At 39.1% G+C, this 19861-nt stretch overlaps 2 protein-coding genes across 4 annotated transcripts; one reads left to right on the forward strand and one right to left on the reverse strand.

The window, feature by feature from the left end:
- Positions 1-184: 184 nt before the first annotated feature.
- Positions 185-5945, reverse strand: LOC146525733 (lysosomal protective protein). The gene is made up of 11 exons (XM_085155486.1): positions 5639-5945; positions 4303-4414; positions 4080-4217; positions 3828-3986; positions 3621-3712; positions 3261-3345; positions 3017-3169; positions 2789-2934; positions 1736-1898; positions 1565-1654; positions 185-1480 (listed from the first exon to the last, which is right to left on the reverse strand). The coding sequence occupies exons 1-11, from the start codon at positions 5824-5826 to the stop codon at positions 1397-1399; spliced, it is 1410 nt and encodes a 469-aa protein (XP_085011612.1). The 5' UTR covers positions 5827-5945; the 3' UTR covers positions 185-1396.
- Positions 5946-10759: 4814 nt separating this feature from the next.
- Positions 10760-19473, forward strand: LOC146525734 (transcription factor E2F5-like). 3 transcript variants are annotated; one of them, XM_085155538.1, is made up of 10 exons: positions 10760-10993; positions 11421-11584; positions 15512-15621; positions 15733-15888; positions 16827-16870; positions 17036-17100; positions 17202-17412; positions 17887-17928; positions 18013-18057; positions 18191-19473. In XM_085155538.1, the coding sequence occupies exons 2-10, from the start codon at positions 11426-11428 to the stop codon at positions 18274-18276; spliced, it is 918 nt and encodes a 305-aa protein (XP_085011664.1). In that variant the 5' UTR covers positions 10760-10993; positions 11421-11425; the 3' UTR covers positions 18277-19473. The 3 variants fall into 3 exon arrangements, with proteins under 3 accessions (XP_085011664.1, XP_085011661.1, XP_085011654.1); XM_085155535.1 differs by having other exon boundaries at positions 10761-10993; positions 11418-11584; positions 17881-17928; positions 18191-19472; XM_085155528.1 differs by having other exon boundaries at positions 10762-10993; positions 17881-17928; positions 18191-19472.
- Positions 19474-19861: the final 388 nt, after the last annotated feature.

The following is a 19861-nucleotide window of genomic DNA, read 5'->3' on the forward strand; positions in this document are numbered from 1 at the left end:
TAATTTTACTTTTTGTTTGCCTCAAACCAAAGTGGGAGCTTTCTTTTTTTTCTCAAATATCCCAAAACTCCAGCACTAAAGACGTACAGAGCACAGATCACTGACATGGTTAAACTACATCAAATGACTTTACCCCTCATCTTTGTACCAACTGTAACTTTAATAACCATTTTTGCAGTACATGTTTTGGTTTTTTTTGTGACTCTGGTGATTTCATGTTTATGTAGTTATATTTTTCCCGTTTAATGAAACCCAGCAAGTATTTTTGTGAACACAACTGACAAAACAGAAAAAAGGGACTGTCAGAAACACGGGTATGCTACATGAGACTGCTGGACGGACACATTTATCATAATTGTGAAGAAAAACTACAAAATGAAAATTTCTTAAAATACTAAGTGCTGGGATACTTTTTTTTTTTAGACAATCATTGTTATGATCATTGTGTTTTTATGGTTTGGTGCTTTAACTTGTGTGTCAAACTTAATTTATTGATGATCAGCTGCATTTACGCCACTGATTAACAAAGCATTTGCTAATCACAATCATGTCCCTGTTGTCTCATAAAAGTGACTTGAAAATATGTTAATGGGAAGATTTGGTAGAAATATTTTAGTGAACATTTAATGCTACTTCTATTAATGAGGTGCAGTTAAAGCATGTGAATAAATGTAGACTGCTCAAATCTCATGAGTTGAACAAAAAATGTAATAAAAGACATTGAATTTACTTCGACTTACAGTTTTTGATCGGAGTTAAGGCATCATCAGACAACACGTTTAAAAAAAAAAAATCCTTTTATATTGTTATTTTATTAACACGTCAACCATAAGGATGAAAAAAAAAAACATTTACATAAGTGCCACAGACAGTATTTTATATACTTTTATTAAAGTTCAGCATCAAGTAACTGGACTCAGATCTGTCTGAGTCAATGAGAAGAAGCTTTGCAGAAACCACAGGATGCAGATGGTTCTTTTATACACAAGTAGCTCCCGAATTTACTGACAAAAATGGTAAAAATACACACGAACCAGCAGCTTTGGAGCAGGTTTGTGACCAAATCAGTTGTTAACTTCAATCTAAACGAACACAAATTTCACCCATAAAAACAGATTGAGGGCAAAACAGTTATAACCATTTAATAACTATGGGTTATTCATTTCTTTGTTAATATGATGAATTCAACTTTTGGACACGCCCCACCCCACAAAAAACAAAAACAAAGAAAGTGTTCTCCATTTGTTCTGTCAAGAGCCAGGCTGACAGCCTTGACCTATTAAAAGTGGAGGTAACTGAAAATGAACAAGTGCAGTACCAAAGAGTCATTTTTACATCTCAAATTTATTTCCCTGAGAACAACAATAACAAATAAAGAAAAAGTACATTCTCCGACTCAGTAAGGGGAATTTGTTATGAAAGACTGAAACATGTGGAGAGCTGGACCCGGAGCCCACTGAGGAACCATGTGACCTGCACCCTGAAACAGATCAAAGCAGTATTTTGAGTAACTGCGACATCTTCACATAAAACAAATCGACAATGCAAAAGCATTAATGCTTACCTTAACAGTCAGAAAAGTGATGTTTCCAAACATCTGATAAAAGCCAGCAATTTGGTCCTCATGAATCCAGGTTTGGTATTTAGTGGTTGCCTAAGAACATTTTAGTACAATTAAGTAGTGCCTGTAATTGGTGTGAAAAAGTATAATTTATGAATGTAGAATTAAAGCTACCTTCAAGCCGAGATCTTCCACGAACCACTGGTCACCCAGAAAGTTGCAGGCCATGTCGGTGTCTCCGTTATAGACGAGCGCACGGAGGCCCAGAGAGAGCAGCTTCAGGTACACGTCCTTCATTGTTGCATACAGCACTTTGTACTGCGCTCCAACTTGATCACTGCAACAAATACATATTTATCATCACGGAAATCACACCATGCTAATTACAATCATACTCTGCATTCAGTCATTAGTTATTCATTTGTGCTTTTTTTGTCCCGTCTTCCTCCCCTCACCCCCATCGGTAGCGTCAGCTGGCCGCCCCTCCCCGAGCCCGGTTCGGCTGAAGGTTTCTTCCTGTTAAAAGGGAGTTTTTTCTTCCCACTGTCACCAAGTCCTTGCTAACAGGTGGTTGTCTCATTGTTTGGGTTTTTCTATTATTTTAGGGTCTTTACCTTACAAAAAAAAGTACAACAACAGGAGGCCGTTGCCTGATTTGGTGCTATATAAATATAACTGAACTGAAGTGAACTGAACTGAACTAAGATAATGCTTTAAATGCGAGGGCCCTGGCAAGTTATACTGCCTTTGAGAAAGGTTTAGATTTCTTAAAAAGTGAAACTTAATCTTCATTTCGCCTTCCATCAACACCACCGTCCACACCAGGATTTATTTGAACTTGCTGTTATTGGCAGAAATGCTGATATATGTGAGGATGTATACATATAGAAGCCTCAGTGTCTGAGTTTATTGTTATTATTATTATTATGATGAGGAACAACCCACCATTAGAGAGCCACAGTCATGTGTTTACACACTTTCTGGAAATCCAATAAACTTCACTTCTCAAATATCACTGTGTGTGTCCTATATGATATATTTAACTGACATTTTTTATTGTAACAACCAACGATTTATACAGGAAAATAATGACTATTAACAAGGTTGCCCAAACTTTCGCATCCCACTGTATTCAGTAAAACTGCAACAAAGAGGACTTGAGGTGCACACATAACATTATTTATCACCAATTTTGCAATAACCAGAAGATTTCATTATTTACCGTACCTGCAGATATCCCAGGGAGGCAGGATAGCTGGAATGTGCAACGCTTTCCTCACGTCACCTCGGTTCAGCCAGTTCATCTGGGCTGTGCTGTTGATGCAGGGTGGGACTTCACCCAGAGTGGTGGAGGAACTTCTCTGTGCTGAAAACTTCAATAAACATTATCATTAAAACCCAGGACAAGTGAAGGACAGACATGGAGTTCACGAAAACTTGTTTTTGGAGGGTTACCTTGTGTGTATGTGGGTGATTCCTGTAGTTCCTAAACAGAAGACTCATGGTCCTCTCATAGACTCTACTGGATCTTCTCTGACCTTCACAATCCAAGTAAAGAGCGTACTCATTAAGTCCACTATTATAGATGAGACCAAAGGCCACGTTTACCTGTAAAGGAGACAAAGAAGTATATGTCTGAAAGACTCTGAAGTCAACATGAGAAATTCCCAGTTGATTAAGGCAACAGTGAACACGTTACCAGTATCGTGCATGTCTCAGAACTGGAGTTGTAGAAATTGCAGGTCCCATCCTTACAGCAATTTATGTTCAGGTCACGCCACAAACTGCACAAGAAACAGCTCTGCATCAGCTCTGTGCAAATGATCTCTTAACTTGAAGGCAGATTACTTCTGTCATATTTTTATATGAAGAATGATATTAAAATGTAAAAATTTTAATATGCTTCCCAGCTCCTGACTTTAATAGGAAAAATAATCTAAGTGATCAGATATTTTTTTTTATGTATCAACTCAAGAGAATTCATCTCGTGTGTAATGGAGCATGCAAACAATAAACACCATTGCTTCATAATAAAACAAGAAACCTTGGCAAAACTTACTCTTCTCCAAAGAGGCCGTGGTAGTAACCAAAGTAGATCAATGACTGGTCATTGAGATTAAAGCTGCTGAGGCCATTTCCTACTGCAAAGCCCTGGAAACAAGCAAATGCGTCACTTTAAACCACGTCAGTGGGCACAATATAGAGGAACAACTTCTCCTTCATCATGAAACTACATTAAGGAAATGAGGCAGATGAAGCATCTCACCTTAAAGTTTATTTTGGCTTTTCCCGTGGCCACAAGGAGGCTGAGCGTTGGTGCATAAATTCCACCGTAGCTCTCCCCGAAGATGAAGAACTTGTTCTGACTGAAGTTTGGGAACTTGGAGAAGAAATTCTGCAGGGCTTTGTAATTATCTTGGGCAACCTATGATAAACATTTCACATGTTTTCACATTTCACAATCACTTTTTCTTCCTTTGTAAAAATCTGCATTGGTTATTTAACACACTGAACTCACCTGGTCATCATCAGTTGCATATTTCTCATCATCAGAGTAGGAATATCCCACACCTGCAGGAGACTCGACATACAGCACATTGGCAATCTTGTTCCAGCTGAATTTGTTCTCGTACAGCGTAGCCCCATCATCATTTACCTGAAAATCAGATTCAAGACTTTTCAATTGAAATCCACTTTACTCAGTGCACGAGTGTAGTTATGCACACAGTGAGCAAACTCACATGAAATGGTCCATTCTCTGAGAGGAACCCATCCAGCGAGCTGCAGCCAGGGCCTCCATTCAACCAGAGCACCAGAGGGTCTTTGACTGGGTCCCTCTGAGAAGTTACAAACCTGCAGGAAATCACAAGCTATCACAAACTCAAAGTTACTCTTTCCAACTAACTAGATAATCTCTTGTGAATAGTGAAAGTAGATCTGCAGGCAAGAACGAGTATAATAAGGACCAATTGCTCCAATGCACTTTAACCTGAGAGCCAATACAATAATTGAGCTCAGAAAACCTTTGACACCACTCATACACCAGATAAGACCCAAGCTAGAACCACAAGGACAGTTTTGTTTGTCTGCATCAAAATCCGTGATCTAAAGCTTTTCTTGAAGTTCCTCAGTGATTTGGTGTTTAAGTTTAAGAAACCTGCTCAACTGGTTTGTCTTTCTGATTCAAGATAACACAAGGTGCTGCTGCAAACATGAAGTCATGTTTACCAGGCTTACATGAACTACGTAAGGAAACACATCATGTGGACAAAAGCAACAGAAGCATTTAGGTGTACCGCTTAGTTATTGAATCCAATAATGTGATGGGATTGTTTTATGGGATTGTTGTGGGGCCCTTTAGTTCCAGTGAAGGAAAATTGTAATGCTTCAGCATTCCAAGACATTTTAGACAACTTTGTAGGCACAGTTTGGTGAAGGCCCTTTTCTGTTCCGGGATGGACCAAGGTCCATAAAGGTAAGGCCTGCACAGAGCCCTGACCTCAACCCCACAGAGCACCTTAGGGATGAACAAGAACTGAGACAGTGAGCCAGGTCATCTCCTCCGACAACAGTGTCTGACCTTACAAAAGCTCTTCTAGATGAATGGGCAAAAATTCCCCACAGACACACTCCAAAATCCTGCAGGAAGACTGAAAGCTGTAACATACCTGCAGGTGGGTTTAGGGGAAAAGTATATATTATTATATATTATTATGTAGGTGGTCCATATACACTCAGGGGTAATTAATAGACTCTGTATTAGTGGGAAGAACGTGAAGGATGTACTTAGTTGTAATTAATATTATTATAAAAGTTGATTATGAGCCGATTCTTTTCCCTTTTGGGCTCTAAACTGAAAACTTAATCTGGCTCCCGTTGCAGATAATTAGTATAAGAGGTAAAAGTTTGCTAAAGTTGTTTATATTCTGTGTGTGGGGCTAAAAAGAAAGCTTTGCGTGTCTCATTATAAAGAAATAGAAGTGTATATATACTGCATTTGCTCACAGAAACCACCGCGGTGTGGGCAACCTGTCATGCTCTGACGACGTTTCTGGCGCATTTACCACCGGTTCTTACCAGTAATGGAGAAACTTTCCAGGCCGTGCCTGCAGGTATCCTGACCACTGTCGGTAGTTCGGTTTGAACGTCATTCCGGGCAAGTGCGTCACTTCGTCCGGATGGTACTCAGCCCGCGAGCCGAGCGGAAACACGGCCAGCAAACACAGCAGCAGACCTCCACCGAGCATGGCTGAAGCCCGGGTCATGTCTCAAACACAAAACGAACCCCGAAAATAAATCCCTGCGCTCGGCGAGGAAAGAGGAAGAAGCGTTCACTTCAACTTCCTCAATTACAGCTCCGCAGGAAAATGAACGTCATATGACCGGCGGGGTGGGTCACATGACTCACATGGCGCTGTCGAACACAAATATTGAAGTTTAGAAACAGGTGTGAATAATTGAAATGACAGTTGTTGGTTGTTGTTGTTGTTGTTTTTTTAAGTTTTTTGTTTCGTTTTCAGTTTTACTTTTTATTGTTGAAAAACTAAACTAACTTTTAGTTTTTAGTAGTTTCACTGTTAGCTTTTTCTTTGTTATTTTTTTGTAAATAAAGGACATTCTCTATTTTTCAGAGTAGTTATAATAATAAAAATGTAGCTTTTCGAATGCAGTAGACATCCCAAATACGCCTAAGTATGACAAATCTGACAAGGGCTGAAACGATTCCTTGTTACCTTAATTTTGTTATATTTACTTTTAGTAGCACTGTTATAAAATATAATCCAAGTGCCTATTTGCTAAGTATATATTAAAGTAATATTAAAGTGTAATATTAAAGGCCAGCTTTGAGGGTTTATACACTGTGTTTTAGGTCATTAGACTGCTTGGCGACATGAAATTGTGATAAACAGGATCTTTAGTGCAGACTTTCCAGAAAGTCTCATGTTTGTGCTGATGATAATATCAGGAGACGATCTTCGGGCCGTGAGTGCCAGACGTGGGGAGCGGGCAGTAGCGGTTTTAGATACGGGCGACACGGGCAGTTGCCCGGGGCGGCATCGTGGTGGGGGGCGGCATCACGGGCATCGGCGAAAAATAAATAATGCTCGTACTCATGCTGCCCCGACGTCAGCCAGCGCATATTGGGAATGGCACAGGCACCGATCGGTTTTCTATCGCCCATTTGCTGGGAGTAAGGGCGTCCTTCGTTTGCGAGGTGCGCCTGCTGCTTGCGGCGCAGAGACCAGAGGGCGGGGCGGCGGGGGATTCTCTGACCGGCTGGAGCAGCGTCTAATAACCAACTCGCAATAAAACAAAATAAAAACAAACCAACAAACACGAAAACACCAGACATCCTGATACAGACTTATAATTTGCACCGATGTTTTTTCCAATTCTATACACGAAAAGTGAGCGCGAGAGCCCTCGGTGCGCCTGCTCGCTGCTGAAGTCAAAGTAACCTTTATTGTCATCTCCGCTACATACAGTCCAGTTTATAGAGAGACGAGACGACGAGGCTCCAGTTACAGCAGTGCAAGGAAACAAACAATAAATATAAGAAGAGTAAGAAAATAAACATACACTTTAGGACTCGGGGTAAAGGGATCAATAACAATTTAAAATTTACAGTTTGATGATTTAAAGTCTCACACACAACCCGTCGAAGGGGGAGGGGGCTGGCTGCTTCCAAATAGAGCACATTTCATTTATAATGTTGTAAATCCAAGCCCATTATGTATTCATGATTTGAATCCAGGGTTGTGTGAAATCTCAGAAATAAACCTTAGACAAAGTGATTCTGTGAACTAAGGTGTAGGTCTGTTAGGTTATGTTGTGCTGATCCTCGGGTTGGGGGATTTGTGTTCATACTGGAGTGCAACGTTAAAACCAATGGAAGATGGACAAGAAAAGTTCAAAGCCATCAGGTCCTCAGTTTAGAAAAAAGAGAAAAGAAGAGGAGGAGAAACGAGCAAAAGATACAGGTAAGCAGATGTGTGATTGGATAATGGCAGGTCATCCTGAAACAATCAGAATCAGAATACTTTATTAATCCCTAAGGAAATGATGTGGGTTACAGTTGCTCCAAGAAGAAATGGTAAAAGTAGTAACAGTAACAGACTAAACTCCAAACAATACATTATGTTACAGATTTTAATATTAATTAGTCATTGTCAATTGTTGATTTGTCCTGTTCTCATTGTATGACGAATTATGATGGCTGTTTGGTAGCCGTTTGCATACTATGCATACTCTCTCTCTCTTCGTGTGTGTGTGTGTACAACAGTTTTATGTTAATGTACAATCCTTAATATGTTTTGTGTGTGTGTTTGTGTGTGTGTGTGTGTGGGGGGGGGGGGGGGGGCGCCAGAGGGAATGTTCGCCCAGGGCGCCAAACAGGCTAGGACCGCCACTGGGAGCGGGGGTGTAGAGTATATTACACTCATCCTGTTGGTAATTGTCGGATTATAATATTATTTTATGCCATGTTAGACCCCTAATTAAAGATTGTGAATTATTATGTAGTTTTAGTTTGCATTATTCTCCTGAATTAGAAGAAGGTGATAACTATTACATTTGGTAAACTGATTTGCATTACATTAGACTGCTGATTTATTGTGAATGAATGATATTGTTTTATGATGCATTATACTGTGAGTTATAAGAAATACTGTTCACAGAAAGTCATCGCCTTATTTGTCTGGTTAGAAGAGAACAGAACATACTGCCCCATCTTAGCAGGAGCAGATAAACAGGGAGCCAAGGTCGTAGCTTAGGCGCTGTGTGAGAAAGAATGTGAATGTTTAGGCTTTTATGATTAGGTGGGGGCCACTAGAGGCTATAAGAGTTTGATCAAGGCTCCACCATTTTGAGATCTGATGCTGTCTGCTGTATGGTGTCCATCTCCCACGCGTGTGTTCATTAAATCATCGTTTGACTTGACCCGGCCGGACCAGTGTTGTTATTTTGGGTTTTCCTCTTGTATCCATCCCCAATATTTGAATCCGTAACATAATGCATTAGATTTTGCAGGAGGCTTCGCGCTGTGCACATCTCCCTCCCGGAAGGTTTTGTTGAATAAAGTATATATTTTGAATACACTGAGTTTGTGTCTTCTCTATCAAGCCTGAGGACAAAAGAAACGGGTCGATAGTACTCAATATCCAAAGCAACAACGGTGACAACAAAAGACAGTGGAGGAGCTGGTGAAGACGAGTGTCAGGGGTGCTTTGTGAGGACATAAGAGTGAGGGGGGGTGGGGGGGTTATAGGATATTAGTGAGGCCTGCAGTGATATATGGTGTGGTTTTGTACTGCCATAAAGACAGGAGGCTGAACTGGAGGTGGCAGTGTTGATGATGCTTAGATGTTCATTGGGAGTGGCCAAGATGAACAAGATTAGAAAAAAATGAGTACATCAGAGGGATGTTGAATATAGAGCTGCCAGGCAGGAGGAAAACAGGAACACCTCAGAGAAGATTTGTGGATATCGTAAAGGAGGACATGCAGAGGGTTGGTGTGACAGAAGAGGATGGCAGAGGAGGCAGATGATCATCTGTGGTGACCCCAAAAGGAAGCAGCTGAAAGAAGAAGAGGAAAGATGCTGGTAAAAGTGGAAGTTGAATTAAGTTAAAGCTTTTAAACCCAGAGTATGGGACACAGTGTGATCAGTTTAGAGTGGTGACTTTTGCACATGCAGTTTTTGTTTTTGTTGTATTAAATAAATGCTTCAAAAATAACTACTCAGATAAGTGCCTGGGGCCATTTCAGGATGGTAGAAATAGAGCAGATGAGTTAAATGACAACTCTCTGCCAAAGGATTCCCAGCAGAGACATTTTGGGTGACCAAATTGAAATTTACTCCCAAGGGTTAAAAGCTGCTGTGCGGGGTTCTGCAAATTAGAGCTGATCAAAATGTAGAACATGGCCGTAGTACTAAAGGGGTACAAGGGAATTCTGTGCAGTTCCTGATAACAGTCCCTAATCCGAAAACAGTCCTAGTGGGACATCTGATCCCTATAATGATAAGGAGCATGACCAGGTTTCTGGATTTCATGACTCCAAGTTTTTATCATTCTCAAATAGCAAATCTGGGTTTATCTATATAACACAATATTATTATCCAGTAAATAATTGTAAATAATTATTTCCAGTAAATAATCGTAAATAATTATTTCCTGGATATAATGACTTATTTACTCATAAAAATGTAAATAATATACATTTATATACATTTATATGGACCGGTGTTGATGATATGAAGCTGGCTGTAGTTACAAAGTAAAGGTCAGGTTCCAATCACTGAATATAAATTGCTGTTTTTAACATAAAAATGCAAATACATACAACACATTTGCATTTCCACTAATACCAATTTTAAATACCAGATGTGTTTTTCAGGTTTTATTGAAAAAAAATAAATATTAAAAATGTTAATACTAAATTTTTTTCTTTTTATCAGACTGGAGTGTGACAAGGAATGGGTTTGCACCCGTCTGCAGCCACTTTAAACAAGCATTCAGAATCTTTGTCACAGTTTTTTTTAAATAAGTCTTTAAATTACTGAGAATATATTTTTATCATATGATCATATTACTTACAGCACATATGTATAAAGATCGCTTGACTACAATAATTTTTTTCCTTGTCAATATACCTTTAATAAAGCGAGAGCAAGTATAAACATTACTTTACAGTACTTAATAATTATCTATAACCTCTATATATGATTTTGCTGCAGATTTCAAGATAAATCATTTACAGGCTTGTGATGAATTGTGTGCAGCATGTATATAGCCCATTAATAGCGCATTAATATGCATAGATGATAAGTTTTCATATTCACCTTTCATATCAAGATTTAAATAAATTGATATTCAGCAAACGTTCATTTATTATTACTTATTATGTGCTTATTTTCCATGAAATGTTTGCAGACATCTTTTCCATTATGCTAGCGTAATGTCCACATTGTTGCTGTGTTGCTTGTAAATTTTATCTTTAAATGAAAATTAAGAAATTTGCTAAATGAAAACACGTTTTTGAAAACAAAAACAAAAACAAAATCTAATTTTTACACTCTTTTTCACACGAGGATAAAGTCGCAGAAAACCTATTTTTGTCAGTGATTCACAGGTTTTGGATGTCCGACTAGACTGATTTTATTTTGGTTGGTCGAATGGTTAGGTTTTATTGTGAAGGCAGGTAAATGCAGCTACCGGAATGCTCCGCGCCTAAACAGTTGGGAGTAGACTGTTACTAGAGTTAGCGCGGTGTTGTTTACCATGTAAATACTGTGTTTACATTAGAGGTTAAGAACGGATATATTTACTTGTCCGCCAAAACCTTTGTCTCAGTTTAAACACTGAAATCGGCTGTCGTTGTTGGGCTTGCTAACGTTAGCAACTCTGCGCTGCTACTTCCTCCAGCCATCAAGGTAAACACAGTTGTTTTGTCTTACGCTCGTCGCTTTTTGTGTTCGTGTGGAAGTGATCTTTAGAAAAACTAAAGGGTTTTACCAGTTTGCAGGATAAACTACACCTCCTAAAACAGCCACTTTCGAGTGAAAAGCTAAACATTTTTTTGCATTTCCGACACAGTCTTTTCATAATAAATCAGCCCCAGGTAGCACTTATGGTGAAGGTGAATGTAAATCTAAAGAGCTCGACATTATTGATTAGCCAAAACGCTTATTTACACAAGATATACCCGAAAACCCGACAAAGCAACGGCAGAGAGCATACACGGAAAACACTGAGAATATTTTATTTCGAAGGGAACTCTGCAGCTGTGTGAGGCGGGCTCATTCAAAGATCGGAGAGGCCCCATCTCGGGTTCATTTGTTTTGTGTTCCTGCCCAGCAGCAGCTATGGATCCTGAAGATAGCCCACACAGCCCGGACGAAGACACCAGCATGCCAGAACAAAACCCCAAATACAAGAGGAGTCAGAGGAGTCTTCATGTGCTCACCACGAAGTTTGTCCAGTTACTGCAAGAGTCTAAAAGCGGCGAGCTGGACCTGAGAGACGTAAGTGAGCCCACACAGTACAGTAAACACCTAGGCCAGCATGTTGCATCAAATTATACCTGTGTGTTGTACAGTATTTTATAGCTTTGAAACTTTAAATTTGTGCTACACTATACTGTATGCCTGCCATTTTTAAACTTCAGGCCTCCGTGGCCTAGTTTTCCTTTGTGTTTTCATTACTTCATTTTGGTCCTCGGAGGATTTACTGGTTGACCTGATCCTTCATCAAGAGGTTTAGGAACACAGAGTACATAAATAAAGGGAGCACAGTAAATACTTCAGTTTACTTTTTAAATGTAAACACAGTGGGTCTCAAAATCGAAAAATGTGCATATTTAATAAAATTATTCTCTAAGTCATCTGGATACTTTTGATTTTCTTTTATTCCGATTATGCTATCTTTCTTTTTGTGGTAGAACTTGATATTTTTTTCAATCCAGGATGAATTAAGCATGAAAACAGCATTTTCTCCAATTTTGTGACGGAAAATTTGAAGTTAAAGATGTTCTACATGTTTTACTTTACATGAGATGATTTGGAATAGAATTACTCTTGTCCTGTAGGTTATAGACTTTTACATTTTTAGATTAATATATCATTCTATTTTTAAAATCTTATAAGAATAATTTCAGTTAACTGATTTAAAAAAAAGAAGAAAGTATTTATTATAAATAAATACTTATTTATTTATAAGTATTTATTATAAATAAATACTTGACGTCCACTGTGAGCGACTATCTTTGAACAGAGGCGGTGGCTTACGATACCAACTGTCTGCCATCTATAATCCAGTTTTGAGATCCCGTCCCAGACGCCTTAACTGCCACTCACACCCTGGGCCATCTGACCTCAGGAAATCACATGATAGGGTGGGGCTAGGTTTCACAATGAGCCCACCAGAAACCGTGGCTGATTGTGACCTATACCCGCTTTCACACCTTGGCTCATGTGATTAGGTAGAGGATCATCAGGGGGTCCTTTTGTCCCTCTTTGGGGGGAAACTCCCACAGGGTTTAAATCTGGGACTCTCTACCATTTTACCCTAGAACTGAAGAAACTTCTCGGATGAGAGGTGAAACCTCTTCAAGCAAAATAAAGAAAAAGATGACTGAGAACCTTCACAGACATATTGTAAATAAATTGCAGTACCTTCAAGGCTCACAAGGGGGCGACCGGTCACACTTTACTACATACTATCATCATCTGGTTACTGTACATGCAGATCTTCTGCTTCATATATATTAAATTAAGAGAGCCATACTAGCTTTGCTAAAGTAAGTGAAGGACCACACACTGCATAACTGAATTGCTCAAAGAAGTCCTGCCATTGATTAATTCTTCGATCTTATATATGATCAACCTATCTCTAATAATCGGCTATGTACCACAGGCCTTCAAGGTGGCTGCAGTTAAACCTTTACTCAAAAAGCCATCTCTAGACCCAGCAGTCTTAGCTAATTATAGGCCAATCTCCAACCTTCCTTTCATATCAAAAATCCTTGAAAGAGTAGTTGTCAAACAGCTAACAGATCATCTGCAGAGGAATGGTTTATTTGAAGAGTTTCAGTCAGGTTTCAGAGTTCATCACAGCACAGAAACAGCTTTATTGAAGGTTACAAATGATCTTCTTATGGCCTCTGACAGTGGACTCATCTCTGTGCTTGTCCTTCTTGACCTTAGTGCAGCATTCGATACTGTTGACCATAATATTCTATTAGAGCGATTAGAACATGCTGTAGGTATTACAGGTATTGCACTGCAGTGGTTTGTATCATATCTATCTAATAGACTCCAATTTGTGCATGTAAATGGAGAGTCCTCTTCACACACTGAGGTTAATTATGGAGTTCCACAGGGTTCGGTGCTAGGACCAATTCTGTTTACATTATACATGCTTCCCCTAGGCAGCATCATTAGAAGACATAGCATACATTTTCACTGCTATGCAGATGACACCCAGCTCTATCTGTCCATGAAGCCAGATAACACACACCAATTAGTTAAACTGCAGGAATGTCTTAAAGACATAAAGACTTGGATGGCCACTAACTTTCTGCTTCTTAACTCAGATAAAACTGAGGTCATTGTACTCGGCGCTGAAAAGCTTAGAAATATGGTATCTAACCAGATTCTTACTCTGGATGGCATTACCTTGGCCTCCAGTAACACTGTGAGGAACCTTGGAGTCATTTTTGACCAGGATATGTCCTTCAACGCACATATTAAACAAATATGTAAGACTGCGTTCTTCCATTTGCGCAACATCTCTAAAATTAGAAATATCCTGTCTCAGAGTGACGCTGAAAAACTAGTTCATGCATTTATTACTTCCAGGCTAGACTACTGCAATTCATTATTATCAGGATGTCCAAAAAACTCACTGAAAAGCCTTCAGTTAATCCAAAATGCTGCAGCAAGAGTACTGACAGGGACTAGAAGGAGAGAGCATATTTCTCCTGTTTTGGCTTCCCTTCATTGGCTTCCTGTTAAATCCAGAATTGAATTCAAAATCCTGCTCCTCACATACAAGGTCTTAAATAATCAGGCCCCATCTTATCTTAATGACCTTGTAGTACCATATCACCCTATTAGAGCACTTCGCTCCCGCTCTGCAGGCCTACTTGTTGTTCCTAGAGTATTTAAAAGTAGAATGGGAGGGAGAGCCTTCAGTTTTCAGGCCCCTCTTCTGTGGAACCAGCTTCCAGTTTGGATTCAGGAGACAGACACTATCTCTACTTTTAAGATTAGGCTTAAAACCTTCCTTTTTGCTAAAGCATATAGTTAGGGCTGGACCAGGTGACCCTGAATCCTCCCTTAGTTATGCTGCAATAGATGTAGGCTGCCGGGGGATTCCCATGATGCATTGAGTCTTTCCTTTCCAGTCACCTTTCTCACTCACTATGTATTAACAGACCTCTCTGTATTGAATCGTATCTGTTATTAATCTTTGTCTCTCTTCCACAGCATGTCTTTATCCTGTCTTCCTTCTCTCACCCCAACCGGTCGCAGCAGATGGCCGCCCCTCCCTGAGCCTGGTTCTGCCGGAGGTTTCTTCCTGTTAAAAGGGAGTTTTTCCTTCCCACTGTCGCCAAAGTGCTTGCTCATAGGGGGTCATATGACTGTTGGGCTTTTCTCTGTATCTATGAAGCGCCTTGAGGCGACATTTGTTGTGATTTGGCGCTATATAAATAAAATTGAATTGAATTGAATTGAATTGACACATTGTAACAGGTTAGAATGGAAACATTACATCATTCATCTAACATGCTAAAAAGACATTTAAATTAGTCTGTATGTTGCCATTTTTTTGATATTCAAACTGGATTGAAGCCAAGTTAAATAGCAATAAAAACACACTGCATCTTGAGATTCCTAAGCACGAGTTTTACACGTATTTATTTATTTTTAAATTTTGGGCTTTGTTTTGTTTGTGTTTTAGCATGCGGCAGCCCTTATTTGGCATGATCTGTGGGGCCCGGGCTGTCCTTTCCCCATGTGTGGGTTTAGGGTTCGATTTCTTTAAAGTTCTTTAAGATGTTTTCTCTGATTTAAAGTCCATGGATTGTTCTGGCTACATTTTGGCATACATTTAAAAATTACACGTCATTTGTTAAGCAAAAGCTTTTGCTTCAGGAAAAATAAATAAGTGCATTAAACCCCACAAGAACAGCAGCTTGATTTTGTTAACATTGTGAGTGTAAAAACTAAGAAGGAGTACATGCAGACTGGTGTGAAGAGACAGAGTGAGACGGAGGCAGATATTCAACTTTGTTGACCCCTAAGGAGACCAGCTGACAGTACAGAACTGGAGCACATCTGGGGTGTTAGTGTAGGTCTGATGCATTGTCTTTGAAGAACTGCTGTGTGTGTGTGTCAGACACGGAGGCTGGGGTAGAAAAAGCATCTTTTTTCCCCCTGTTGTTTCAGGCAGTCAGGGCTCTGGCTGTTGGACAGAAGAGGCGAATCTACGACATCACAAATGTACTGGAGGGCATCGGCCTGATTATGAAAATATCCAAGAGCACCGTAAAGTGGATGTGAGTTTTTAACTCTTCTCTTGTGTGCATGCACATATGTCAAGAATATGAAGCATAACATAAATAATAGTAAAAGTTAACATGTTCTCTTTTATTTTCCCCACGAATAAGAGGCCACACGTTGGGAGAGAATACACAGCTATTAGCCAACAGGCTGGTGGAGTTAAAGTCTGAGGTGAAGGGCTTGGAGCAAATGGAATGTGTTTTGGACCAGCAGAAACGCTGGGTCGAACAGAGCATCAAGAATATAACAGAAGACTGCAGAAAATATCCTTTTCTCCTATAACTGTTGAATACATTGCTCAGTCATTATTCTCCCCCTAGAAGGTAGGGAGTATGTAATTGCTTCTGTTTTGTTTGTTTACAGCCTAGCCTTTAGTTTTCAAGGTATCTTTTTTAAATGCTGATTTCATTTAGGTAAAAACAGGGTTAAGGTGAAGGACACACCAAACGTGAAAATGAGTTAAAACTTTTTGTGAAACCATATCAAGTAACAAGTCATGAAAGGTTGAAGTTCTCACAGCTCACAGAAGCCAAAGATTTCAGCCAATTCTGCCTCAATCATTTGGGTAAAGACAATAAAATACATAATTTAAGCATTGAATGCTTCAAGGTCAAAGGTCAGGGTCACCCGATTTAGGAAAAAGTTTTAGGTTCCATTGAATCATCTCCAAACTTTAGGGGCAATATATTAGTCATTGGGGGGTGTAAGCACTTTGTTTTTTGAGCTCTTTAAAACATTATTTTTTCAGTAAACCATTATATGACTTCACAATGACACAAATATGATTAATATACTACATTAGATTTCCATATTAACAATCCTGACAGCAGTGCAAATGATCTATGAAAACAATACCGATGTCATTACTGAGGATTTCCAAAAGACAAGCTGATGTCAGCATGTTGTAATAAAAACATCAAAGTTGTAGTATAGTCCGTGGGCGTGTATGTGTTTACTTCTGTTTACCACAACGTAGGAACAGAATTATGTGTATTTGTACTAAATGTTTTATGCTTCCAGCTTTAACTGAAAATGAGATATTGGATATTATTTTTAGCAGATTTGATGAGATTTAATGTGTTTCTGTGACAGATACGCTGCATTTGCATTTGTGCTGTTACAGAAAATGCTGTGCAACAATCCATCACATCTCTTTTCTGAATAGCAAAATATTTTAGGTTGAACCTTAACTCAGATCAACTCTGACATATGTGAATCATGAAGATATCTGCAACTGCTTTTGTGGTGATGTATAATCCCTCTTTTCAAGCAATTACTCTTTCTTCAGTATATTTTTATATAGTTAAAAAAATAAAGTAGAGTCAGTAAGCCTGAGATGGTGCTTTCTGCTCTTTGGAATAAATACATATAAATCATATTTTGACTTGTCTGCATCTTGTTTCTTCTCAGGCCACACACTTTTAGCAGTGCAAGCACCACCTGGCACACAGCTAGATGTCCCCATTCCCAAAGCTGTAAGTTCTGCATCACTGAAAGCGACTGTACTTTATACTCCCGCTGCTGCCCTTAATTCAGACGGGGGTGATTTATGTGTGCTTCCTCCTCTTTTGTACAGGTCCAGAACTGCCCGGCAAGGTACCAGATCCATCTGAAAAGCGCCAGAGGTCCCATAGATGTCGTCCTTCTAAACAAATGCTCCGTCAGCTCTGCTTCTGTTGTACTTCCAGTCCCACCAGCAGAAGAAATTTTACAGAGCGCCAGCTTAGCTCTGTCTGCCTGGCGAGAAGAAAACAGTAAAGTCAGTAACAAAACTGATGAATCCAAAAGTGAGTCGGTTATCTTTCCTGGATACACCACTGAAAGAGAAATGAAAACTAATAAACCCTTCATTTTATAAGTTCCATGCCTTTTTAATATTCATCCAACAGTTTTTTAACTTTTAAACTTTTAAAAGGCAACAAACTGCTGTGTATGATGTTGATGATGATAGCTGACCCTGCGTGGTGGCAGACTTGGTGTTTGAAGCAACCACTTTGGATCGTGCCACAGTCTTCACTGTTTTCCCCCATGTGACTGGAATCAGTTAATTTAAAAAAAAAGCACATAATATTCTAACATGAAAAAGTCGATTCAATGCTTAGTTAAATAAGCTGTGTGACTAATGGTATCGTTAAATATTAAAGGAGGAAATGATACAGACAGGCTGTTCCTTCTTTCATGCTTATGCAGGCTTTACATTTAACGTATCTACATTTTCAAGCTCACAGTTTGTTCAAAAAAAATCTTTTTTCCAGCACCAGATCCATCGAACCAACGCCAGGACCAAACAGAGCCGCCCAGAGGTAGTGCCGGTCTTCGCTCTTAAAAATACTAAAGTCAGATAATTTTACTGTAAATTGATGTCTGGTTTGTTTTTCTTTTTGTAGGAATATTAAATACAAATCTAATCACAAAGCTCTTGTCCTCTGAAGGTAAGTACACTTTATTCATCTTTATAAAGTTATTAACAATTATTGCATATTGAATGTGGTAATTACACGTTTACATCTGCCTAACCGTTTTTTCTCCTCTGCTCCATTTGTCTCCATCCCTCATCTAAACAAGATTACACCTGTGATCTGGATGAGAGAGAAGGCATCTGCAACCTCTTCGACATCCCCATGCTCAAAGCCTGTGGTTACATGAGCTAATGTTTTTAATTGGGTGGGATTTTAAACACTGGTTTGTGATGAAATGCATTTAATCAGAACTGTGGGACCTCGGCGAACGTGCAGCATTCTTCTCGAGCTTCCTGAAGATCCATATTTATGGTGTTTTCAGTGCTGTTGATGTAAAGTGTCCAAGAGTTTGAATTTGGAAGCAAACACCAAGGGCGTGGACAGAAAGCACACTCAGAGTTAAAGTATTTGTATTCTGATTGAACTGTCAAGCATTTCAGCTTTTAAACCAGTTACTTCCAGAATTTTAGGCTCCATGTAAAAGCACAACAGGTGGCCTAGAGTCACAGCAGTTAGCCCTGTTGACTCACAACAGGAAGGTCCTGGGTTTGAATTTGAATCCAGACTTTTGTGTGGGGCGTGGGTTTTTTCTGGGTATGCTGATGTCTCCCACAGTCCAAAGATATGCTAGGTTAACTGGTGACTGGTGCCTAGATTAACTGGCTAAATTAGCCACTATTATAAGTGTGAGTGTTAAACCTGTCTCTGTGTTGGCCTGATGATTGACTACCTCTCGCCTTGCTGGGACCTGTGACCATGATTTGGATAAGCTTTTTAGATGGGTGTAAGTGTACCCAGTGTTTTATCTGGAACTCAGCCCTATGTTCAAAAGCGAATATTCACTTTTTAAATAATGATTTGTATTTAACTTTTAAGACATAACAACAATAAAATTATGCAAAAAGTTTCTTTGTATTTTCTAGAAAAATTGGAAATGGTAACAGTACAAGACTGACACCAATAGATGAAATGTGGTCCCAAACCATGACAGAGCCTCCACCGTTTTCGATGACTGAAAACTTTCACTATTGTATTTCTTTTCTAATCGCCATACATATTGATTTGAACCACAAATGTCAACTTTGGATGCATCACTCCTTACATCCTTTCACTAATTGATTGGCTGATTTATGGTCTGGTTCTTGGACAGTTTGGCCTTTTCTTCCCGTTTCCCTTCCTTAATATGTCATTAAAACTATTCCTGATTAGTAGATCAGTAGGTCAATCAACTGAAGCTCTAGATGCATCTGTCAGGTCTATCCTGAATTTTTTTTCCTTTTTCTTAATGACAGGGCTTTCAAATGCTGTAGATAGTATTTGTTTGTTTTTAAATATTTTTATTAATGCCTCTTATTTATTTTCACCTCCACTTGTCCACTTTTTACTCATTTTTTAAGAACATACTGCTAAGATATGAGTCTTCAGCTAGAGAATCACCTCTGTGCAAAAATACAGTTTTTTATGTCTGTGAAATTGTTATCTTTAAAAAAAAAAATTGTAGTGCCAACTAAAGAAAACCCCCCCCAAAAAGCATCTAACACAGGGTGCCTTTATTGTCTTTCATAGGCTGGTGTGATTTAACAAATAAGCAAAAGCAAATATTCTGAAAATGAGTGGAATAGCAGCCAAAGGCCAACTTCAGAAAGTCTGGAGAACTACTGCTCCAGACCACCATGAGCTATAGCCTCAGATTACAATATGTGTGAAATGTCGCTCAGATGAAATTTTACTCAGGTCTAAAGTATTAGTTTACGATATCGCTTGATTTTAAAATACC

The sequence above is a fragment of the Neolamprologus multifasciatus genome, chromosome 1, assembly GCF_963576455.1.
Source record: "Neolamprologus multifasciatus chromosome 1, fNeoMul1.2, whole genome shotgun sequence".
In the NCBI taxonomy this organism is placed as follows: Eukaryota; Metazoa; Chordata; class Actinopteri; order Cichliformes; family Cichlidae; genus Neolamprologus; species Neolamprologus multifasciatus.

Bases quoted from the DNA above. Each gene is read 5' to 3' on its own strand.
- LOC146525733 (XM_085155486.1), bottom strand. From the start codon at position 5,826: ATGACCCGGGCTTCAGCCATGCTCGGTGGAGGTCTGCTGCTGTGTTTG. The intron at 3,346-3,620 runs GTAAGTTTTGCC...TTTCTTGTGCAG, and splicing joins CACGGCCTCTTTGGAGAAGA to TTTGTGGCGTGACCTGAACA. The intron at 3,170-3,260 runs GTAACGTGTTCA...TCTCCTTTACAG, and splicing joins CTGAGACATGCACGATACTG to GTAAACGTGGCCTTTGGTCT.
- LOC146525734 (XM_085155535.1), top strand. From the start codon at position 11,426: ATGGATCCTGAAGATAGCCCACACAGCCCGGACGAAGACACCAGCATG. The intron at 17,413-17,880 runs GTGAGTCGGTTA...TCTTTTTTCCAG, and splicing joins CAAAACTGATGAATCCAAAA to CACCAGATCCATCGAACCAA. The intron at 18,058-18,190 runs GTAAGTACACTT...CATCTAAACAAG, and splicing joins AAAGCTCTTGTCCTCTGAAG to ATTACACCTGTGATCTGGAT.